The sequence below is a fragment of the Rhinichthys klamathensis genome, unplaced genomic scaffold (assembly GCF_029890125.1).
Source record: "Rhinichthys klamathensis goyatoka isolate OS25496 unplaced genomic scaffold, OSU_Roscu_1.1 h1tg000603l_1, whole genome shotgun sequence".
NCBI classification, from domain to species: Eukaryota; Metazoa; Chordata; class Actinopteri; order Cypriniformes; family Leuciscidae; genus Rhinichthys; species Rhinichthys klamathensis.
This window is the reverse complement of record NW_026607058.1, coordinates 858,727-877,625: the sequence shown is the minus strand read 5'-3', so window position 1 is coordinate 877,625 and position 18,899 is coordinate 858,727. Positions and strand designations below refer to the sequence as shown.

The following is an 18,899-nucleotide window of genomic DNA, read 5'->3' as shown; positions in this document are numbered from 1 at the left end:
TTTCATTATGATTTTTTTTAATTGTAACATGCACTCATGCGCTCATGCGCTCGTCTCAAATCATTCCAACATGACTTGAAGGCATCATTAGACATACATAATAAATAAAAAATAAAGATAAAAATGATAAATAAAAAGAATGTATAAAAAATAAATGTATATAAAAAACTGATAAAATACATGCAAAAAAGACTTAAACGTAAGAAATATAGATAAAATTAGAAAAAGATCGATAAAACAAAAATAAATAAACAAACAAACAAATAAATAAATTGTTAAAAACCGAAAAATAATACATAAAAACAGTGTATAAAAATAACTAAACAAATAAATAAAAATAAATAAACAAATAGAAAAAAGGTAAATCAAATTAATAGATAAAAACAAAAAACGGTAAATAAAAACAATGTATATAAAATAAATGTATAAATAAATAAAAACAGTTTAATAAATAAATGAAAAGATAAAACATAATAATAAATAAATAAACTGATAAAAATGGAAAGACAGATAAATTGATAAAATGGCTAAATAAAAACAATGCATAAAAATAAACGCATAAACAAATAAATAAAATTAATTAGAAAAACAGATAAATAAACAAATAAATAAATAAGAAACATAGATTAAATAGATAAAAACAGAAAAGACGACAAATAAAAACAAATGTATGAATGAATAAACAAATAAATATTTTTGTATTTTATTGAAGGCATATTGGCTAAAGCTTCAGCTGAAATCAGCTTCATAAAGACTTACAGATCAGCAAATATCTGGTTGATCTCAGATCGCGGGCAGAGATGATTGATGAACACTTTGTAAATGTCAGGGGTCAAATCCTCCAACGGGATGGAGTCATTCTGCAGAGACAATCAAACAATGAAATACATATTCATATATTCATTACACAACATCCATTTAGTCCCGACAGTCTTTAACCATGAGTCGGAACATTTAATCACCAAAAATAGAGGAGCCAAACCTGCTTTTAATAACGTGCTCTCATATTAATAAAAACAAATATAGCCTACTTAAGCTGGCCTCCATATTAATTAGTTCATTCCATCCTAAGAGAAGCATCAAGTCCGAATCAATTGGTTGTTACGACAAACCCAATAACGGACATCAGTCAATGTCATCCACGCGCTGTTAGACATTCATCTCCCGCAGGAAACATTGGAAACACTGAGTCTGGAAGGCCACGCCAGCGCCCGAGGCTGATGAATGCTTTGTTGGTCAAAATATAAAGCAGCAAACAAAAAAGAGAAAGCCATGAAAGGATGCGAATGCGAGTGAGTCAGAGGAGGAGGGCAGCGAGAGTAAACCCATGGTGATTTCTCATTAGCTGTACACTTTTCCCCTCGCGAGTCTCCCGAGGCCTTTCAACATTATGGATTTTGAAAATCTCCCTGTGTCCGCCGCTCAACCTTTATATTTGCCGTAAAACGATAAGGCAAACAAATAGACTCCTCTTGTTGCAGGGAATGAAAAGGTAAGATGTCATTTGTCAGGCGTTTAGAAAGGCGACGTGCTTCAAGCTGAAAGCGCAGGGTTTTTGGTAAAGCCCTCACAGGCTTCCTCTCTGCCAGTGGGTTTCTGGAGCGATTAACCCAACATATGCTCACCCGGCCGGACGGAAGATTACAGCTCTCCAGTGCTGTTTCCACACGCTTCCGGTCAGCGGAGAAGATGCGGAATATGCTGCAGAACGAGAGGGAAACGTTAGGATCATTCGATCTGTTCATGCTCTGGTTTATCAGGTGAAACGGGTGGTGTCTTACTTCTTCACTGGGACACGACCCTCTTGATTGGGCTGCAGCTTGAGTCTCGTGAAGCTGGTGATAAACAAAACAGTTTCATAGAAAAGTTACATCAGTCATTCTGTGGGAACGACGCCATTGTTTGGACTTGTGTCTCCATAACTTACTACTGATGAACAGGGTACTTAACTCATGCAATGTAAACTTTTTTCACCAGAATGTCAGATAATTTAAAGATCCCATTCATCACTTGTACATTTTCATTGGATGGATGGAGGGATGGATGAAGGGAGGGGATGAATGGATGGATGGATGAATGGAGAGATGGATGGATAGATAGAGGGAGGGATAGATGGATGGATGAAGGGAGGGGATGGAGAGATGGATGGAGGGAGGGATGGATGGATGGATGAATGGAGAGATGGATGGATAGATAGAGGGAGGGATAGATGGATGGATGAAGGGAGGGGATGGAGAGATGGATGGATAGATAGAGGGATAGATGGATGGATGGATGAAGGGAGGGGATGGATGGATGGATGGATGGATGAAGGGAGGGGATGGATGGATGGAGAGATGGATGGATAGAGGGAGGGATGGATGGATGGATGGATGAAGGGATGGATGAAGGGAGGGGATGGATGTATGGATGAAGGGAGGGGATGGATGGATGGATTAAGGGAGGGAGTGGATGGATGGAGGGAGGGATGGATGAAGGAAGGGGATGGATGAAGGGAGGGGATGGATGGATGGAGGGAGGGATGGATGAAGGAAGGGGATGGATGAAGGGAGGGGATGGATGAAGGGAGGGGATGGATGGATGGATGAAGGGAGGGGATGGATGGATGGAGGGAGGGATGGATGAAGGAAGGGGATGGATGAAGGAAGGGGATGGATGAAGGGAGGGGATGGATGGATGGAGGGAGGGATGGATGAAGGAAGGGGATGGATGAAGGGAGGGGATGGATGGATGGAGGGAGGGATGGATGAAGGAAGGGGATGGATGAAGGGAGGAGATGGATGGATGGAGGGAGGGATGGATGAAGGAAGGGGATGGATGAAGGGAGGGGATGGATGGATGGATGAAGGGAGGGGATGGATAGATGGATGATGGGAGGGGATGGATGGATGGATGAAGGGAGGGGATGGGTTTAAAAGAGACATGATGTTCTTCAGGTGAAGGTCCACGATGACGAAAGATCTGCAGGTACTCACGCTTTCTCCAGACAGGACTCTCTGCCCATGTTCTGGGCCAGGAGGTTAGACGCCAGACTGAACAGCTCATCTGCCCACTCCTTTATCAATGACAAAGCAGAAACAAAACACGGCTTTTCATTAAAATCTATTCAGGTCAAGTATCCTGACTGAAATAAATGCTGCACAAATATCTCACTGACAGAAATATATATCATGCTATCAGGGCTTGACATTAACTTTTTTGCTCAGCAGTCACTGTGGCCACAAATTTGATAATGATACAATGGGGGAAACTGCCATATAGATATTTTTTATATTATCTCATAATTTGGCAGCAGGTTTATTAGAGGCTGCTGTCACTTTAAGACCTGACACACCGATCCATTACACTGTTACACATGCATTTACTTTCTCAACGGTTTTTTTTTTTTCACTTAAAACATAACTGTGTTTACCTGAATACTCGCCAAGACTGGTGTTTGTTGTGTGTATTTGACTGTTTAAGTGCAATGAGCAGAGAAAAATAACTTAATTTAGTAGGCTACTGAGAAGCAGCTTTATGTGCCGCACTTTGGGTGTTTTGAGCACAAAATCTGCAGGAATGAGTCAAATGATGTGCAATACTGAAATGTACGCCCTGTAACAGCAACAATATTTATCCGGAGCAAATGAAGCGAGTGAGTGAGAAGAGGCGGGTTTGTGTGTGTGTGTGACTCGCTATCGGAGAGATGAGAGAGAGAGAGCAGCTGGCATTGTGTGTGTGTTCTGCAGAACAGAAGTGTTTCAGCATCGAAAAGTATAGAAAAATTTATATTTTGACAACACTACATTGCACTTAGTTTATCATTTCCGATGCTTTTTTAAAAGACTGCAATTGAAAAATGTATATGTATTTTACATAACGTTTAACCCGCCAAAGTGTCTAGTATGACACACTGTTAGCACTGCTGAAACATTGGCGTTGCGTGTGTTAATGTCAAGCCCTTGCACTACTTTTTGGATCAAATGTTCTGATGCTGATGCAAACACCTTGGCGACGTCTTCTTGGAAGGCCATGAAGTTCAGGTACTGGATATTGACCATGTCGGGTCCCGTCACCACCGTTAGCATCCGGTTCTCTATCCGTCCCACCAGATTCCCCACATCCAGGAGCTCCCGGAGCTTTGCTTCCTGAGGGAAAACAATAATGAAGCCTCGCTGCCATAAAGCATCTCAAATAAGCCAGTAAGCCTCTTTACGGCTGATCTCGCCCACAACCGTTTCCCACGAGCGCTTTATCCTACGATAAAAACTGCTGAACACCAGCTGATGAGGGAAAGACACTCAACATATCCGCTGGTTTTACTTCAGGATACAAACACGTTAACATTTAAAAACCGGAACCGAAAAATGACATTTATAAGTTAAAGCTTTATTCAGTTTGGATCTAGACTTTGTGATGAATTCAGGCGATGCCGAAAACTGCACAGACTTCGATCCCAACTCTGGCTCTACATAGAAAAATTATCCTTATATTGTAATATTATGTTTATATTGTAATCATTATGAGCACTTAAGGCCTGTTCACACCAAGGACGATAACTATACTATAGTTCAAGATATTAAAACAGAGTTCATACCACAACTATAAAGATAAAAGCACAGAGTATCGTTGGAATCACTTTCAGAATGATTTTTTCCAGCTGATGAATGATAAAAATATTGACAGCCAATCAGAATCCATCCTGCTTTAAAGAACTCGAGCATTTAAAGTGGCGGATGACATACACTTATAATAAACAGAACCATATCATCTGTTGGTGTGGACACTAATATAGTTATAGTTATCGTTCTTGGTTTGAACATTGTGTCTGCTTAACTGAATACATGACTTTAACTTTCCACATATGTATTATAGCTGTATATTACTGCCATTTGGACATTACATTTACACACTTATCTCTGGCTGATAACAGAATACTATGAAAGCTTGTTTCTGCCAGGGAATAAAAAAAATGTAAAATGTAATTAAGTCTTTTAATCTCACAATTTAGATTTTTTTCTTTTTTTTTCTTGCTATTCTGCTTTTATATCTCACAATTCTTGGGGTTTTATTTGTTGCCATGCAATATATATATATATATTTTAAAAGTAATTGTGACTTTTTATCTCACAATTCTCAAAAGTCAAAATTGCGAGTTATAAACTCAAAATTGAGAGGTACAGTATAAACTCTGAATTTTATTTTACTCACAATTATTCGTTTAAATCTCACAAAATCGTACTTTTTTTACTCGCAATTCTGGGAAAGTAAAAAATTGCGAGATATACACTCGCAAAAAACATTATATATCGCATTTTTCTTCTAGATCTTACAGCCGAAACAAACTTTGTTGCATTATTTCCCTGTTATCACTGTAAAGCTGATTTGAAACAATCTGTATTGTAAAAAGCGCTTTATAAATAAATCTGACTTGTATCTCTCGCAATAATTTTTTTCTAAGATATTGTGAGGAAAAAAATCTGCTTTGAGAGAAAAACGTCAGAATTGCGAGCTAAAAAGGTGCAATTACCTAGCCTGGGAAAACCCAGACAACTTCCGGCAAATTTAGATTTGCTCTGAAAGTTAGTCAAAGAGCTCATTCAAGCCCATTTCCAATCCGCCGAAATCGAGGCACCAATCAGAAGCGTTGGGGCGGCTTTACACGATGACGACAGCGCTGGGATTTTGAAGCAGATTTTGTAGCCTACATTACAAAGATGGATGCCGCCGTCCAACATCACTCGTTCCAATCAGCTATCGCGTCTGTTTTAAGCCATTTGAACGTTTCCTTTTTGTTAAAAACCGAGCAAAGAACAACACTCGGAGATGTTTCTCCGCCGCTCTGCATACGTCATCTCCTTCATCGCTCTGATTGGGTTTAGGTCTATCCGCGACGCCCGTTGGTGACGCCCCTCTGGAAATGATTTGTCTATGACGCTTTGCCAGACCATAACTTTACAACTGAGAATGCTCTGGTTTTAACCAGGCTAGCAATTACCTTTTTTTATTTTTTTATTCCGTGGCGAAAGCAAAAGTGCACAGAATACTTCCTAAATTGTACCACTGAAAAACAAGCATTCTCTGTAAACTGCATTGGAACAATATGTAGGCTATAGTGGAAAGAGTTATGCAAATAAACGTGATGAAATGCATATGCTCACACAGGAATTATTTCCTATAAATCTGAAATGTACAAATAAAGCCGTCTCTGGCTGGTGGCTTTGCACGCAGATCAGATGCTCTGTTCCTGTCGAAGTGGGCGTTTGTTGGCAAGAGCGAGCTGCAATGTGGACCTGATGTTATGCCAGAAAAGCCTTTGCGTCTGTAGCTCTGATGCCTTGAGTGTTGCTCAGGTAGGGAGCCTGTCTCTAGTTCAGAGCAGATCTCTCATCCGAAGCGCCGTCCAACAAGTGTGTGTCTGCGCGCGCACATGCAGCTGTGCAACAGGTGTGTGTGTGTGTGTGTGTGTGTGTGTGTCCTCTCAGCTGTCAGTAATTACAAGCCAAAGCAGTGACTCTCCAATCAAGCGCTGATGAGCGAGTGCCATCCGTGCCACAGCAGAACCAATGCTTCAACAAGTATAATCCAGCATAAAAGACACTCACTGCCAAACGTGTGTGGATGTTTGAACGAGGACGAGGATGAGGAACTGTGCACAGGCAGCAAATCCCATGAGCACAGGAGCACTTCCCCGAGAACAAATGGAAAAAGACACCCAACGGTTTTCCATCAAGAAAAACCTAATGTTATATCAATTTCGTCTGTGACTCACACAAAACAATAAACCTACAATAACACACCCCAGAGGAAAGCCAAGCCATTAAAGAGTCTAAACCCATCAGTGCTCACGGAGGGCTTTGGTAATTTCAAAGATGGTTCAATGAGTAATATTACATTTTGAATTGTCTTCTTGCCACTTGAGGGAGCGAATGATTGAATGGCGCCACCAATCTCTCGCTCCAAACTAGCATTTAGATGCATTGCTAAATGATCCTCGTAAACATTTTAGTCAGTCGCATTCAATCGAAACGATGTGCAAACACTGAATAGACTTTCACACTCAACACAGAGTATATCAAAGAATCGGACTTAAAGGGATAGTTCGCCCCAAAAATGGAAATTCTGTCATAATTTACACACTCTCAAGTTGTTTCAAACCTGTAAGAGTTTCTTTCTTCTGTTGAACACAAAAGAAGATATTCTGAAGAATGACAGATGACGGCACACATTGACTTACTCTTGAAACTAATAGACTCATTACATGCAAAGTGAGATATTTCAAGCCTTTATTTGTTATAATTTTGATGATTATAGGTTACAGATATGAAAACCTTTTCACAATATTCTAATTTTGAATTTGGGGTTTTCATAAGCTGTAAGCCATAATCATCAAAATTTTAACAAACAAAGGTTTGAAATATCTCACTTTGCATGTAATGAGTCTAATATATTAGTTTCACCTTTTAAGTTGAATTACTGAAATAAATGAACTTTTGCACCATATTGTAATTTTTCGAGTTTCACCTGTATGGAAGTCAATGGGGTCCAACAATTGTCTGGTTACCAACATTCTTCAAAACATCTTCTTTTGTGTTCAACGGAAGAAAGAAATTCATGCAGGTTTGAAACAACATAAGGGTGAGTAAATGATGACAATATTTTCATTTTTGGGTGAACAATCCATTTAAGTCTTGAACTTCAGAGTGTGGGAGAGAGGTACTTTACTATGAAATACATGACTTTCACCTGCTGGACCATAAAACAGGTGGGACAAAATCCCACAGATACACATTGAGTCATATCTGGGCCAGAAGATCAATTCATGAGACCAACCTAGCAACTTTCTCGGCAACACTTAGGCAGCCCACCCAGGGCTGCACAATCTGTGGAAGAAATCTGTAATTGCGATTTTTCTGATACAAACTGTGAATGTGTTTTTAAAAGAAAAATCCAGGTTTGCTCAGCTTGTTTGTAGGGATGTACAATTTGGCCAGACCTTTGTGATTATATATCAATATGACTATACAATTATTATTAATATTATTAAATAAAAATGTCACAGTAAAATAAAACCATCAAGTATTTAAGAAAAATAATACAATACTAATTTAACTGTAAAGTTACAATACTGAAATGTATGGCTGTCTTAATTTCTTCATTTTCAAAGGTTAAACCATCAAACTTTTATTTTTAAATTGATTTATTATTCTTAAAGCTTCTCTAGTTGATTAGAGCTGCTTATTACAAGAACACACAAAAGTAACATCTATAATAACTGATTTTATTCAAGTCAAGAATATTATTTAACATCCCTGAGCAAACCTATATAAACCAGTCTATAAGTTAATTAACATTAGTTAATGCATTATTATACAGTAAAGTGCTACCCAAATCTTTATGGGTTCAATCAGTAGAAACAGCTCTTTAAGGTAATAATAACAGGTGAAGCTCATAATGAGAAGCGTTTACTGAATCGAGCCGCTCTGAGACGCTCATGAACTGTCTACGTGTAAATGAACACAGTCCCGCTTCAAGCTGAAACACGCAGCGCACATTTATTTCTTTATCACAGCCTATACGATTCGATAATCACACTAAGCCATAAAGCAATTGACCGTTCGCAAAAGCCACGCCCCCTAGTTATTGTTGCTACGCCCGTCAAACAAATGGTCAAACACGACCAGCGCGACAGATTCCCATGACGGGAAGAGGTATAAGTTAACGTTACCCGTGCGTGTCAGTGACCTTTTTTGGAGCAATACCTCAGCGATATCCTCCAGATCGAGGCAAAAGGGGTTACAGTATGCAGTGGAGGGATATATTCAAAACATAAAAATACGCAATGAAGGAAACACGACTACTATCGAGGCGAAAGCTTATACCGGTCTCAAGCTAAATCTGAGAAACCCCATGACCTGTACCTCAAATGCAACCAGCACAGCCTTGAAGAAGATTTTATAAGCTGGTTCAGTGGCTAATTGTTTGGAGTTAGAAATATATAACTCGCGCTGCATATTTAGTAATTTTGCCTCAGATACAGGATTAACACGTTCGCTTTAACAAGCAGGTTGTTCATTACCACGGCAACCGCTTGCGTCAATGCTGAATGCGATTTTCGTGTTTAAAAAGTAGGCTAACTATACTTAAGAGACAGAAAGATGCAGATAACCATACATTATTTAAGGTTATTTCTAATCTCTCGGGGTATCTAGTGTCCGATTTACAAACGCCGTGGGCGCACCGCTTCACCATCTTGCTTGGAGTCAATGTTTGACGGACCTGCTCACATAGTAACGGTTGCTATGATGTGTGATCGGACATTGGCCGTTTTGTGGGAGGGGCCTGCGAACGGTCAGTTACAGTTTTATTTCAATGAGTCGTGCAGCCCTACTGGCAACATCCACACCAACCTATCATTGTAGTGCCGACTTTTGCGCATGAAAAAAATAGCAATATTTTTTAATAATAGCACAATTTTAAAACAATACTTTTCTGTACATGTTCCTTGCATGTTACATGTTCCAATAAAGCTTTCACATATGTGCCTGCAGTGAGGAGAACCATAGACAGTATAAGAAGTGGACAGAGCCATCTCATTGGAACTCAGTTGAGACAGTTGAAGCCCATTTGTAGCATTTTTTGAGCACTTCCGTTCCTGATGCGCAGACTCAAACCGACTCAAACTAAGCTTGATGACGTGAGCAACCTGTCTGACAGACGTTAATCTTCTAGTAGCTGTGCGTGAAAATTGCCAACGTTAATCTTGCAGAGACGGGGAACTTGAGCAAAGAGTTCTTTGGCGTGAGTGAGCAGGAGTAAGTATCCCGTTGCTTTTATGGACTCATTATCTACGGGCTTCTCCCTTGACGGGACGCCCCCCCGATGGCCTGCGAGCTTCTCCTCCTGTCTGTACGGTCATTTCTGTACAGCGCGACAGAGAGTCGAGTGGTTATGACGCAATCGTTAGCCTATTTTTACTAAATCTGTTTCTGCGGGGCCATAATGTAACATAGAAGGTAATGGAGCCCTTTATACATTGTCGTGTTTCTTTAGAATTAAATAATGGACAAATAGAGTCTTTAAACGCCTCAGACGTAAAGTTATTCGCTGTCAAAGTGACGCCAAAATGAATGGGAGTCAATGGAAATGCTAACGCAAGTGAAGTTCTGCTACAACATGGCGGCACCCGGCCGGCTTCAACTTCCGGTCGATGGATTACCCCCTTGAGGAGAACAAGTGTGCCACACACATCCTGAAAAGTGAAGCCAAAACATTTGGATCGCCCCCTGGTGGCTGGCAGCAGTATAGCTCATAAACCCCGCCCTGTCCGTCACATCCAGAAACTAAACGAATCGAATTACACTTTTTACAAAGATGGTTTCTGTCACTTTAGGACGTTTTTCCAATAAGTTTGGTTTTAGTACATTATTGAATGCTATAAAAGACTGATGATTTTATCGGCAATGACCGTTTCTAGGATATTTTGGCATCATTTTTCAACAACAGAAGGAAGTGGAAAAGTCCATCATTATTACAGTCTATGGGAAGAGACACCTCTTGGCTTTGTTTCAGACAGGATCTTCCTGTAACCCTCGTGACTCATGATTGGGTTCGGGCCCCGGGGCCCTTACAGCCAGACTACGGTTACACTTTTATTTAAAGCAGTTTCCTCCGACAGCATGACAGACGACACAGGTTCATTAGTGAAAGACTCTGTGTGTGTACTGCAGACATGGGCTCTGAATAGCACATGAATAATACATGCAGTTATTGAATATTAAATTGACTCTTTAAAAGGGGAGTTTTGTATGAACTGGACAGATGTGTGAGAGATTGGCTCTAAAAAAAGATCAAGCCTGTAAGTAGCCTACTTGTTGCATGATTATTTCCATTGCATTTTATTTTTCTGTATTCTTTTGCATTTTGCGTGTAGTATTTTGAACATTTTTGGTTTAGTGCATGCATGCGCAAAAATATTCTCATCACTGCCATGTTCTTGTCATGCATTTCAACACGTCAAGCTCATGAACACAGGCATTATTATCTCTGTGAACTCTCTCACGTGTGCATGTTTCATGCAAATCTGCGTTTTATATTCTCTGCAGGATGCCTGGGCAGAATGAAAGGTCCTGTTGAGAGGAAAATAAATTGGATTTAGATTTATCTGCACACCTGCATATATTACAGCACTCCAGCACACTGACAGATACAGACGCTCTTTTGTAATGAGAGACCTCTACATTTTCTATTTGTCTGATGGAATCCAGCACTGCCTGAAATAAAACAATTCATCGTTGATCATCGCAGTGAAAAATCAAGAGCGAGGTAATTGTTTTCTGCAGCATAATCATAAAACCACTGACAATCTCAACCCTTGATCATTTAAACATGCTCTTTAAAAGAATAATATGAAAATAAGTGGTGCTTGGCCCTGCTAAGCTCATTATCATGATGTTATGGTTGCTAAGTAGTTTTTGGATGGTTGCTAAGGTGTTGTTATGATGATCTGGGTGGTTGTTAGGTGGTTACTTACTACCAGCCAAATCCGAAAGAGTGTTTTCCCATCTGTTCAGTGCAAGTGGGATTTTATTGTCTGCTAATTAGGGCTGCATGATTAATCACAATTAAACTGAAATTGCGATATGGCTTAGTACCATTACCAAATCACAAAAGCTGGGATATAATAAATGAATATATGCGCTGTGTTTTTCAGAGTGAAGCGCAGCATTGTGTCCTTTTACACATGTGCAACTCGTGAAACAGTGAACTTTACAACATTAACTCTTTCCCTGCAATTGATTGAGTTTTCAAAATTGAGTTTTCACTGTTCTCTGGTAGGGGGCGCTATTACGCATCTTCTGAAAGAGTAGAGAATCTCCTGATCAAAACACAGGCGAAGAAGCAGAAACAAGCGATATAAGCATTGCTTATGCAAAATTTAGTCTGACATAAACATGATTTTCTCAGCTTTTTGTTTAAAATGTTGCTTTTTATGAAACTTACCCACATTTAAATGTTGATAAAAGCTAGAATAAAATGATTAAAATTAACAATTCATTAAAGCAGAGGCTCTGTTCTTTCTTTTGATATTGCGTGTTCAGATATTCATACAACAAAATATTCTGGGGGCCATGAAATTATTGTGAAAATTATCAAAAAAGTTAATACTGTTATTTTCCTGTTTATTATTGTCAAGTTGCTTTGAACAATCTGTATTGTATAATATTGTATATAATATACAACTTGATTTAATAACAATAATATAATAATAATAATTACTATTATTTTAATTTAGTCATATTGATTTATTATCACAAAATTTTGGGCCAAATGTTTACAATAACAAAACAAAAAAAGCATTTTAAATCACAAAATTTTATCAGGAAAGTAATTTATTTACATGTAAGCAGCATGATCCTTGTTTTACAGTTACATTTTACAATAGTAATATTTGAAGACTTCAGATGCAAAAAAATGAGCTTTATGGGCTATATAAAGGCTATATAGCTTTATGGGGCAGATTTATGGGCTAATTATGATTTTCCTGATAAATATTGTGCTTTTCGCCTCTAAAATTAAAATAATAGTAGATAATTATTATATATATTTTTAAGTCCATCTTACATTTTTCTTTTATATGAGCATTTTTATGTTATTAATTTTACTCTTGTCTTGAGATTTTTGAAAATAAGGCATTTCTGTAACTCACTAATAATGCCTTATTTTCAAAAATCTCAAGACAAGAGTAAAATTAATAACATAAAAATGCTCATATAAAAGAAAAATGTAAGATGGACTTAAAAAATATATAATAATACCTACTATTACTTTAATTTTAGGGGCAAAAAGCATTTTAAATCACAATATTTATCAGGAAAAATCATAATTAGCCCATAAATCTGCCCAACTGAAGGTTAGTGGGTTTGTTCTGAATAGTAACATTGATGCTTTTCCCAAGCAAACACCATTAACACACAGTCCACCTACACCTGTGATGATCAAGGACGCCCCTGTAGTCTTTCTACCTTTAGACCTGGACAGAATGCTCTGAAAAAAAAATGCATATTCATTATAATGATGGCGGAGCTGTGAAGGAGGAGGTTGTAAATGAGATGAGTCAGCGCGGATGAGCCCGCAGGCGAGCTGGTTGCTGATCTGCGCTCCAGAGCCGTGTCATTGCTGTCACCTTGTCCTCCGCCAGGCTCCTCGCCATGTTGGATGCCCTTTCTCAACCTCATTAGCTCCGCTGCCTTTGGCTTTGGTCACATACAGCGAGCCTTTCCACAAGAGTTTCTATGGCAACATGCATCAAGGCCTCGCTGCCTTTGGGAGCCGGATTTAACCAAACCACGTCGTATCAAAGTAAAGAGCCACGGTGCATCTGCTCCGACCACAATCATCCGCTTTGAGCTCGCTGGATCTCTTTCAGCCCCCAGAGACACGGGAATGACCTCACGGACAATGAGATTCACCGTGACGTCGAGTCAAGCCCTTTCATGCTGGGAGAAGCAATTTAACCAAGCGTGATGTGTTAGTTCAAACGAGTTATTTTGTGAACCTACAAACTAATGAAAATGTTGAATGGATATAAAATGTACCAAAATGCAACAAAAGTTGCCGTAAAATGAGCAAGAAATAATCACGTGTCATATTAAACCAGTTGGCAAATATTGTACCGTTTTGACACCTTATAATTACACAGACGAACAGCCTCCTGGAAACAGAGATTTGACCACAAACTAAGAACTAGATTTTACATTCTGAAGAACATTGATGTTATTTATGTATTTGTAAATAAATCTCATTCATTTTATTAATCACGTCACGTTAAATGTATTTGTATGGCGCTTCACAGAAAGTCATTTATGTCAGTGTGACTATAAATAAATCATGAATAAATAAAAACAGTAAAATACATGTTCCTCTCTCTTTAGTGTGTAATGTTGCTGTTTGAGCATGAAAACGCTCCAGTTCTTCTCTATATCAGTGTCAGTGTTTCTGAACTCCTGAAACGCCTCCATTGTAGTCTTGAGTTTCTTCCGGGAACGAACACGTCACAATATTCCTCATTATAATAATTCATACGCAGAATAAAGGGGCGGGGCCTGGTTGAGTTAGTTAGTAGTGTGTTAAACTGGCGGTAATGGTAAGGGGCGGGACATTTCACAAACACACTCGTTGCGCTCGACCAATCACAACACACTGATCCAGCCGACCAATCAGAGCACAGTGTGCTTTTCAGAAGGAGGGGCTTCATAGAGACAGGAACTAAACAGAGCGTTACTGACAGACTGGGAAGAGAGGAGCTGCAACAATGGAGAATATGAGGAGAATAATCAACATTCAAGCAGGAAAACCTGTTCTAGTAGAGCCTGAAACTAGATTAAAGATCTGGTACACCAGACACACGTCAGCAGCGTCTTACGTCAGCAGCGGCACTGAACGCAGATCCACAACAGAACCGGAAGACAATACAATGCTGAATAAAGTCCTAGTTTTTGTTATTTTTGGACCAAAATGTATTTTTGATGCTTCAACACACTCTAACTAACCCACTGATGTCACATGGACTACTTTGATGATGTCTTTATTTCCTTTCTGGACAAGGACAGTATACCGTACATACATTTTCAATGGAGGGACAGAAAGCTCTCGGACTAAATCTAAAATATCTTAAACTGTGTTCTGAAGATGAACGGAGGTCTGACGGGCTTGGGACGACATGAGGGTGAGTCATTAATGACATCATTTTCATTTTTGGGTGAACTAACCCTTTAAGACTTTGTAAAAGGGCTCTTTAAAACTGTTCACTGAAAGGTTCATCAGGGTACCAAAAGATGTTCTTCTATGGCATCACTGTGAAAACCCCAAACTTCATTTTTAAGAGTGTAAGAATGAGCAACAGTGATACTTTTCTCAGAAATGCACTAATTACAGCACATTATCACCTGAGTTTCACACACACCGTGTGCAGGGATTGTAAAGTAAACCAGCGAGTGGGTGTAAGTGTTGGACCTGAAGCTGTGCTGAGATCAGAAGTGTGTCTGGTTTCATGGCTCTGTGTTGTGGAGCTGATCCTCCTCCAGGCACTTCTTCGGGTCGAGAATCGAAGGCTATCCTCTTGGTTCTGGCTGAAGTCCCTCTGTCTGCTTCATGCTTGAACGGCTCATTACCCAAAGAAAAAAAGGGGTGGTACCTTTATTTGAACTAAAAATATATGCAGTTGCATGGATAAGAGCAAATTGCACCGGCTGATAGCGCAGTTATTTGCAATGCAGACGATATAATCCAACACACATGAGAAACACATCACACACACACATTCACACACATGAGTGCTGAACACAACTGAACACAAGCTCACCCGTCCGGTTGTGGAGGAAGCAACAGATCCGTCTTTAACAACCATGATTGTGTTAATGAACTAAATATTTCATATTAAAACATGTCAAATATTTCATATTTATATCAAGTATTATATAGTATTATAAGTATACCCAAGTGAAAAAAGTATACTTTATTGTATTTGAAATATATTCCCACATTGCAAAAATTTGACTATCTTTAAATATATTACAAGTATATTAGCATCATGCTTTTTCCTATTTTCACAATACAACTTTTAACACACTTTAAAATAATTGTACTTTAGTAGCCTATATTTTTTATAAATATTTTTTCAAAAAATATACTTGAAGTGAAAATTCAGTTTATTTTTTAAAAATATATATATTTTAGGTATATTTTAACTGTGTACTGGAAATGATCACTGTAACAATGCATTGAAAGTATACTTTTAAAATACATTATAGCATACAATAATATTTTGTACAAAGTATAGCTAAGTTTTATTTTGTCTAATAATGTACATTTGTTATTGAAGACAAAGGAGAACAAAAAAGGACATCAAGACAAAATAGGACTCAAGAATAACCATCAGGAAACATGGAAACAGCCGTGGATCATCCAGGTAACGACACAGTATTAAGAATAGACTTTTGAACGGTCATTTTGATAAATTCTGCTTTTTTTTTTGTCTTGTGGACTATATGTAACCCTCTTTTCTGTAAAATATCTTATTCAGGACAGTACTAAATCAAAAATAACATGCATTTTGTATGATCCCTCTTATTTTGTTACAATAATTAACATTTTGCAGATTCTACAATGTGTATGTAAACATTTGAGCACGAATGTACGGTATATGACATAAAATATTCATATATATATAACATTGTTCCTGATCTGCCTTACTTAAGGTGGACGTTGATGCAATTTTCTTTTAGAAACAAACTTTGTTGTATTGTTTTCATGTTATCACTGTGAAGCGCTTTGATACAATCTGTATTGTAAAAAGCGCTATATAAATAAAGGTGACTTGACTTGACTTGACATATATATACAAATACACAAACGCACACACATAAGGGGCGCAACAAATATAAAGTAATATATATAGGCTATATATATATATAGTTAATTTGCCCTTTTGGAGGTAAATTTGGAGATAAATATGGCAATAATATGCAGACTTGGACAAACTCGAGCACTTGTGAGACTCTTATGGCAGAACGCTTTCCATGAAACATATGGTCATTAACAACAGCAGTGCCATTAGCAAAGCTCTGGTTGCTTTTCAACAGACGGATGCATGTAAACAACCACTACTTATTGAGACGATCTGATTGGTTTTAAGATGTATCGTATACATTTATGACATAAACGTCTCGTTATCTTCTCCATTTTTCAATGGAATAATTATCAGGATGATATTGTTCTCGCTGTGTGCTTTAACAAGCAGCCAAGAACCCCGGACGCTAAAGATCTGGTGAACGAGGGAAAGATGAACAGTTCTTCCGGTCTATTCTGTATTCATGCTGTCGGCTTCACAAGCGCACAGCAACTCCATACGACCCTTCTTCTTTTCAATTAACAACACATCTTTAATGACTTACATAAACAAGCAATTCCAAACAAAAGCAGCAGGATATTTTTCATGGTCTCAGCGTACTAGTGATTAAAATCTCATTCAAATCCCTTTCTCAATAAAGCAGTAAAGGTGAACAGCTTGAACTTAGGAGTAACAATAAACTTGAAAAGGAGGGAAAGCTTAAAAAAAAAATATATATATATATATACACCTCAATTCAAAGGTTTGAGGTTGGTAAGATTTTTAATGTTTTTAAAAGAAGTGTACTACGGAGCCCCCCTAGTCTCACTTTGTCAAAAAAAATTATTATAACTATCTCGTGGCCTCAAGATACTATATCGTGGCCTCAAGATACTATATCGTGGCCTCAAGATACTATATTGTATGATACTATCTCGTGGCCTCAAGATACTATCTCGTAGCCTCAAGATACTATCTCGTAGCCTCAAGATACTATCTCGTGGCCTCAAGATACTATCTCGTAGCCTCAAGATACTATCTCGTGGCCTCAAGATACTATCTCGTAGCCTCAAGATACTATCTCGTGGCCTCAAGATACTATCTCGTAGCCTCAAGATACTATCTCGTAGCCTCAAGATACTATCTCGTAGCCTCAAGATACTATCTCGTAGCCTCAAGATACTATCTCGTGGCCTCAAGATACTATCTCGTGGCCTCAAGATACTATCTCGTAGCCTCAAGATACTATCTCTATCTTGAGGCCACGAGATAGTATCTTGAGGCCACGAGATACTTATCTTGAGGCCACGAGATAGTTATAATACATTTTTTTGACAAAGTGGGACTAGGGGGGCTCCGTAGTCTTCTGCTCACCAAAGCTGCATTTATTTGATCAAAAACAAGGTAAAAATTGTGAAATATTATTACAAATTAAAATGACAGTTTTCTGTAGTATATATATAGTAAAATGTAATTTATTCCTGTGATCAAAGCTGAATTTTCAGCATCATTACTCCAGTCTTCAGTGTCACATGATCCTTCAGAAATCACTCTAATATGATCTGATGCTCAAGAAACATTTCTGTGATATTTTCATATTTTTCAGGACTCAAGTGGACTATATTGGTGGAGTAATGTAGGGAAGAGTGAGTGAGGGTATAGGGGGGCGATTTCGAACACAGAACTCATTTTCAGATCTCGTCTATAGTAATGTGGTTGTTCTATTTCCCGCATTTTGCTTCTTGTATTCCTGAAGAAGTGTTAAAGAATTAAAGTTTAGTTTGTAATAGCATTTCTCCAGCATGCATTATGTCTTATTGGGTGCTGAGTGGCTCAATCGATCATTCGAGCATCGCTCCTTCAGACAGCATCTCAGTCTCTCAGGATGATACAGCGTCTCATTTTCAGTCTGAGTAAATGGCTTCGACCTCTACGTCCAGGGGTGGATGGACGGTCTGTTGTGGCTCGTGAACGCCTTCATATAAACGCTCCGCTACAAGATTTATTCATCTGGCTTTGACACCAGCACACTGCGTTTCCCAGAATCACTCTCAGTCATGACACTCGAGTCATGAAGATGCAGTCGCACTCGCTCGCAGAAGATGCTTTATATCGAGAGAGAGAGAGAGAGAGAGAGAGAGAGAGAGAGAGAGAGAGAGAGAGAGAGAGAGAGAGAGAGAGAGTGTGTGTGTGTGTGTGTGAGTGAGAGAGAGAGAGAGAGAGAGAGAGAGAGAGAGAGAGAGAGAGAGAGAGAGAGAGAGAGAGAGAGAGAGAGAGAGAGAGAGAGAGAGAGAGAGAGAGAGAGAGAGAGAGACCGGGCTAATCTCCACCTCAGTACAAGCAGACTTAGAGAAATTAACCAATAATAACCCATATACGCGACTGGTCAAAAGTTGGAATAAGTAAATATTTTTTTACTGTAGTAAAACCATTATATTGTGAAATATTATTACCATTTAAGCTGAATTTTCAGCATCATTACTCCAGTCTTCTCTTCAGTGTCACATGATCCTTCAGAAATCACTCTAAT

General features: G+C 38.6%; 1 protein-coding gene across 1 annotated transcript in view; it reads right to left on the bottom strand.

Moving 5' to 3' along the window:
- LOC130075785 (1-phosphatidylinositol 4,5-bisphosphate phosphodiesterase beta-1) overlaps positions 1–18,899 on the bottom strand; it is an 82,604-nt gene that overhangs the window by 43,143 nt on the left and 20,562 nt on the right. The window contains exons 4-8 of the mRNA XM_056240552.1: positions 3,987–4,127; positions 2,976–3,055; positions 1,782–1,835; positions 1,626–1,701; positions 760–860 (exon numbers count right to left, since the gene is read on the bottom strand). Of these exons, the coding sequence (XP_056096527.1) occupies positions 760–860; positions 1,626–1,701; positions 1,782–1,835; positions 2,976–3,055; positions 3,987–4,127 (452 nt within the window). The remainder of the gene's footprint in view (positions 1–759; positions 861–1,625; positions 1,702–1,781; positions 1,836–2,975; positions 3,056–3,986; positions 4,128–18,899) is intronic.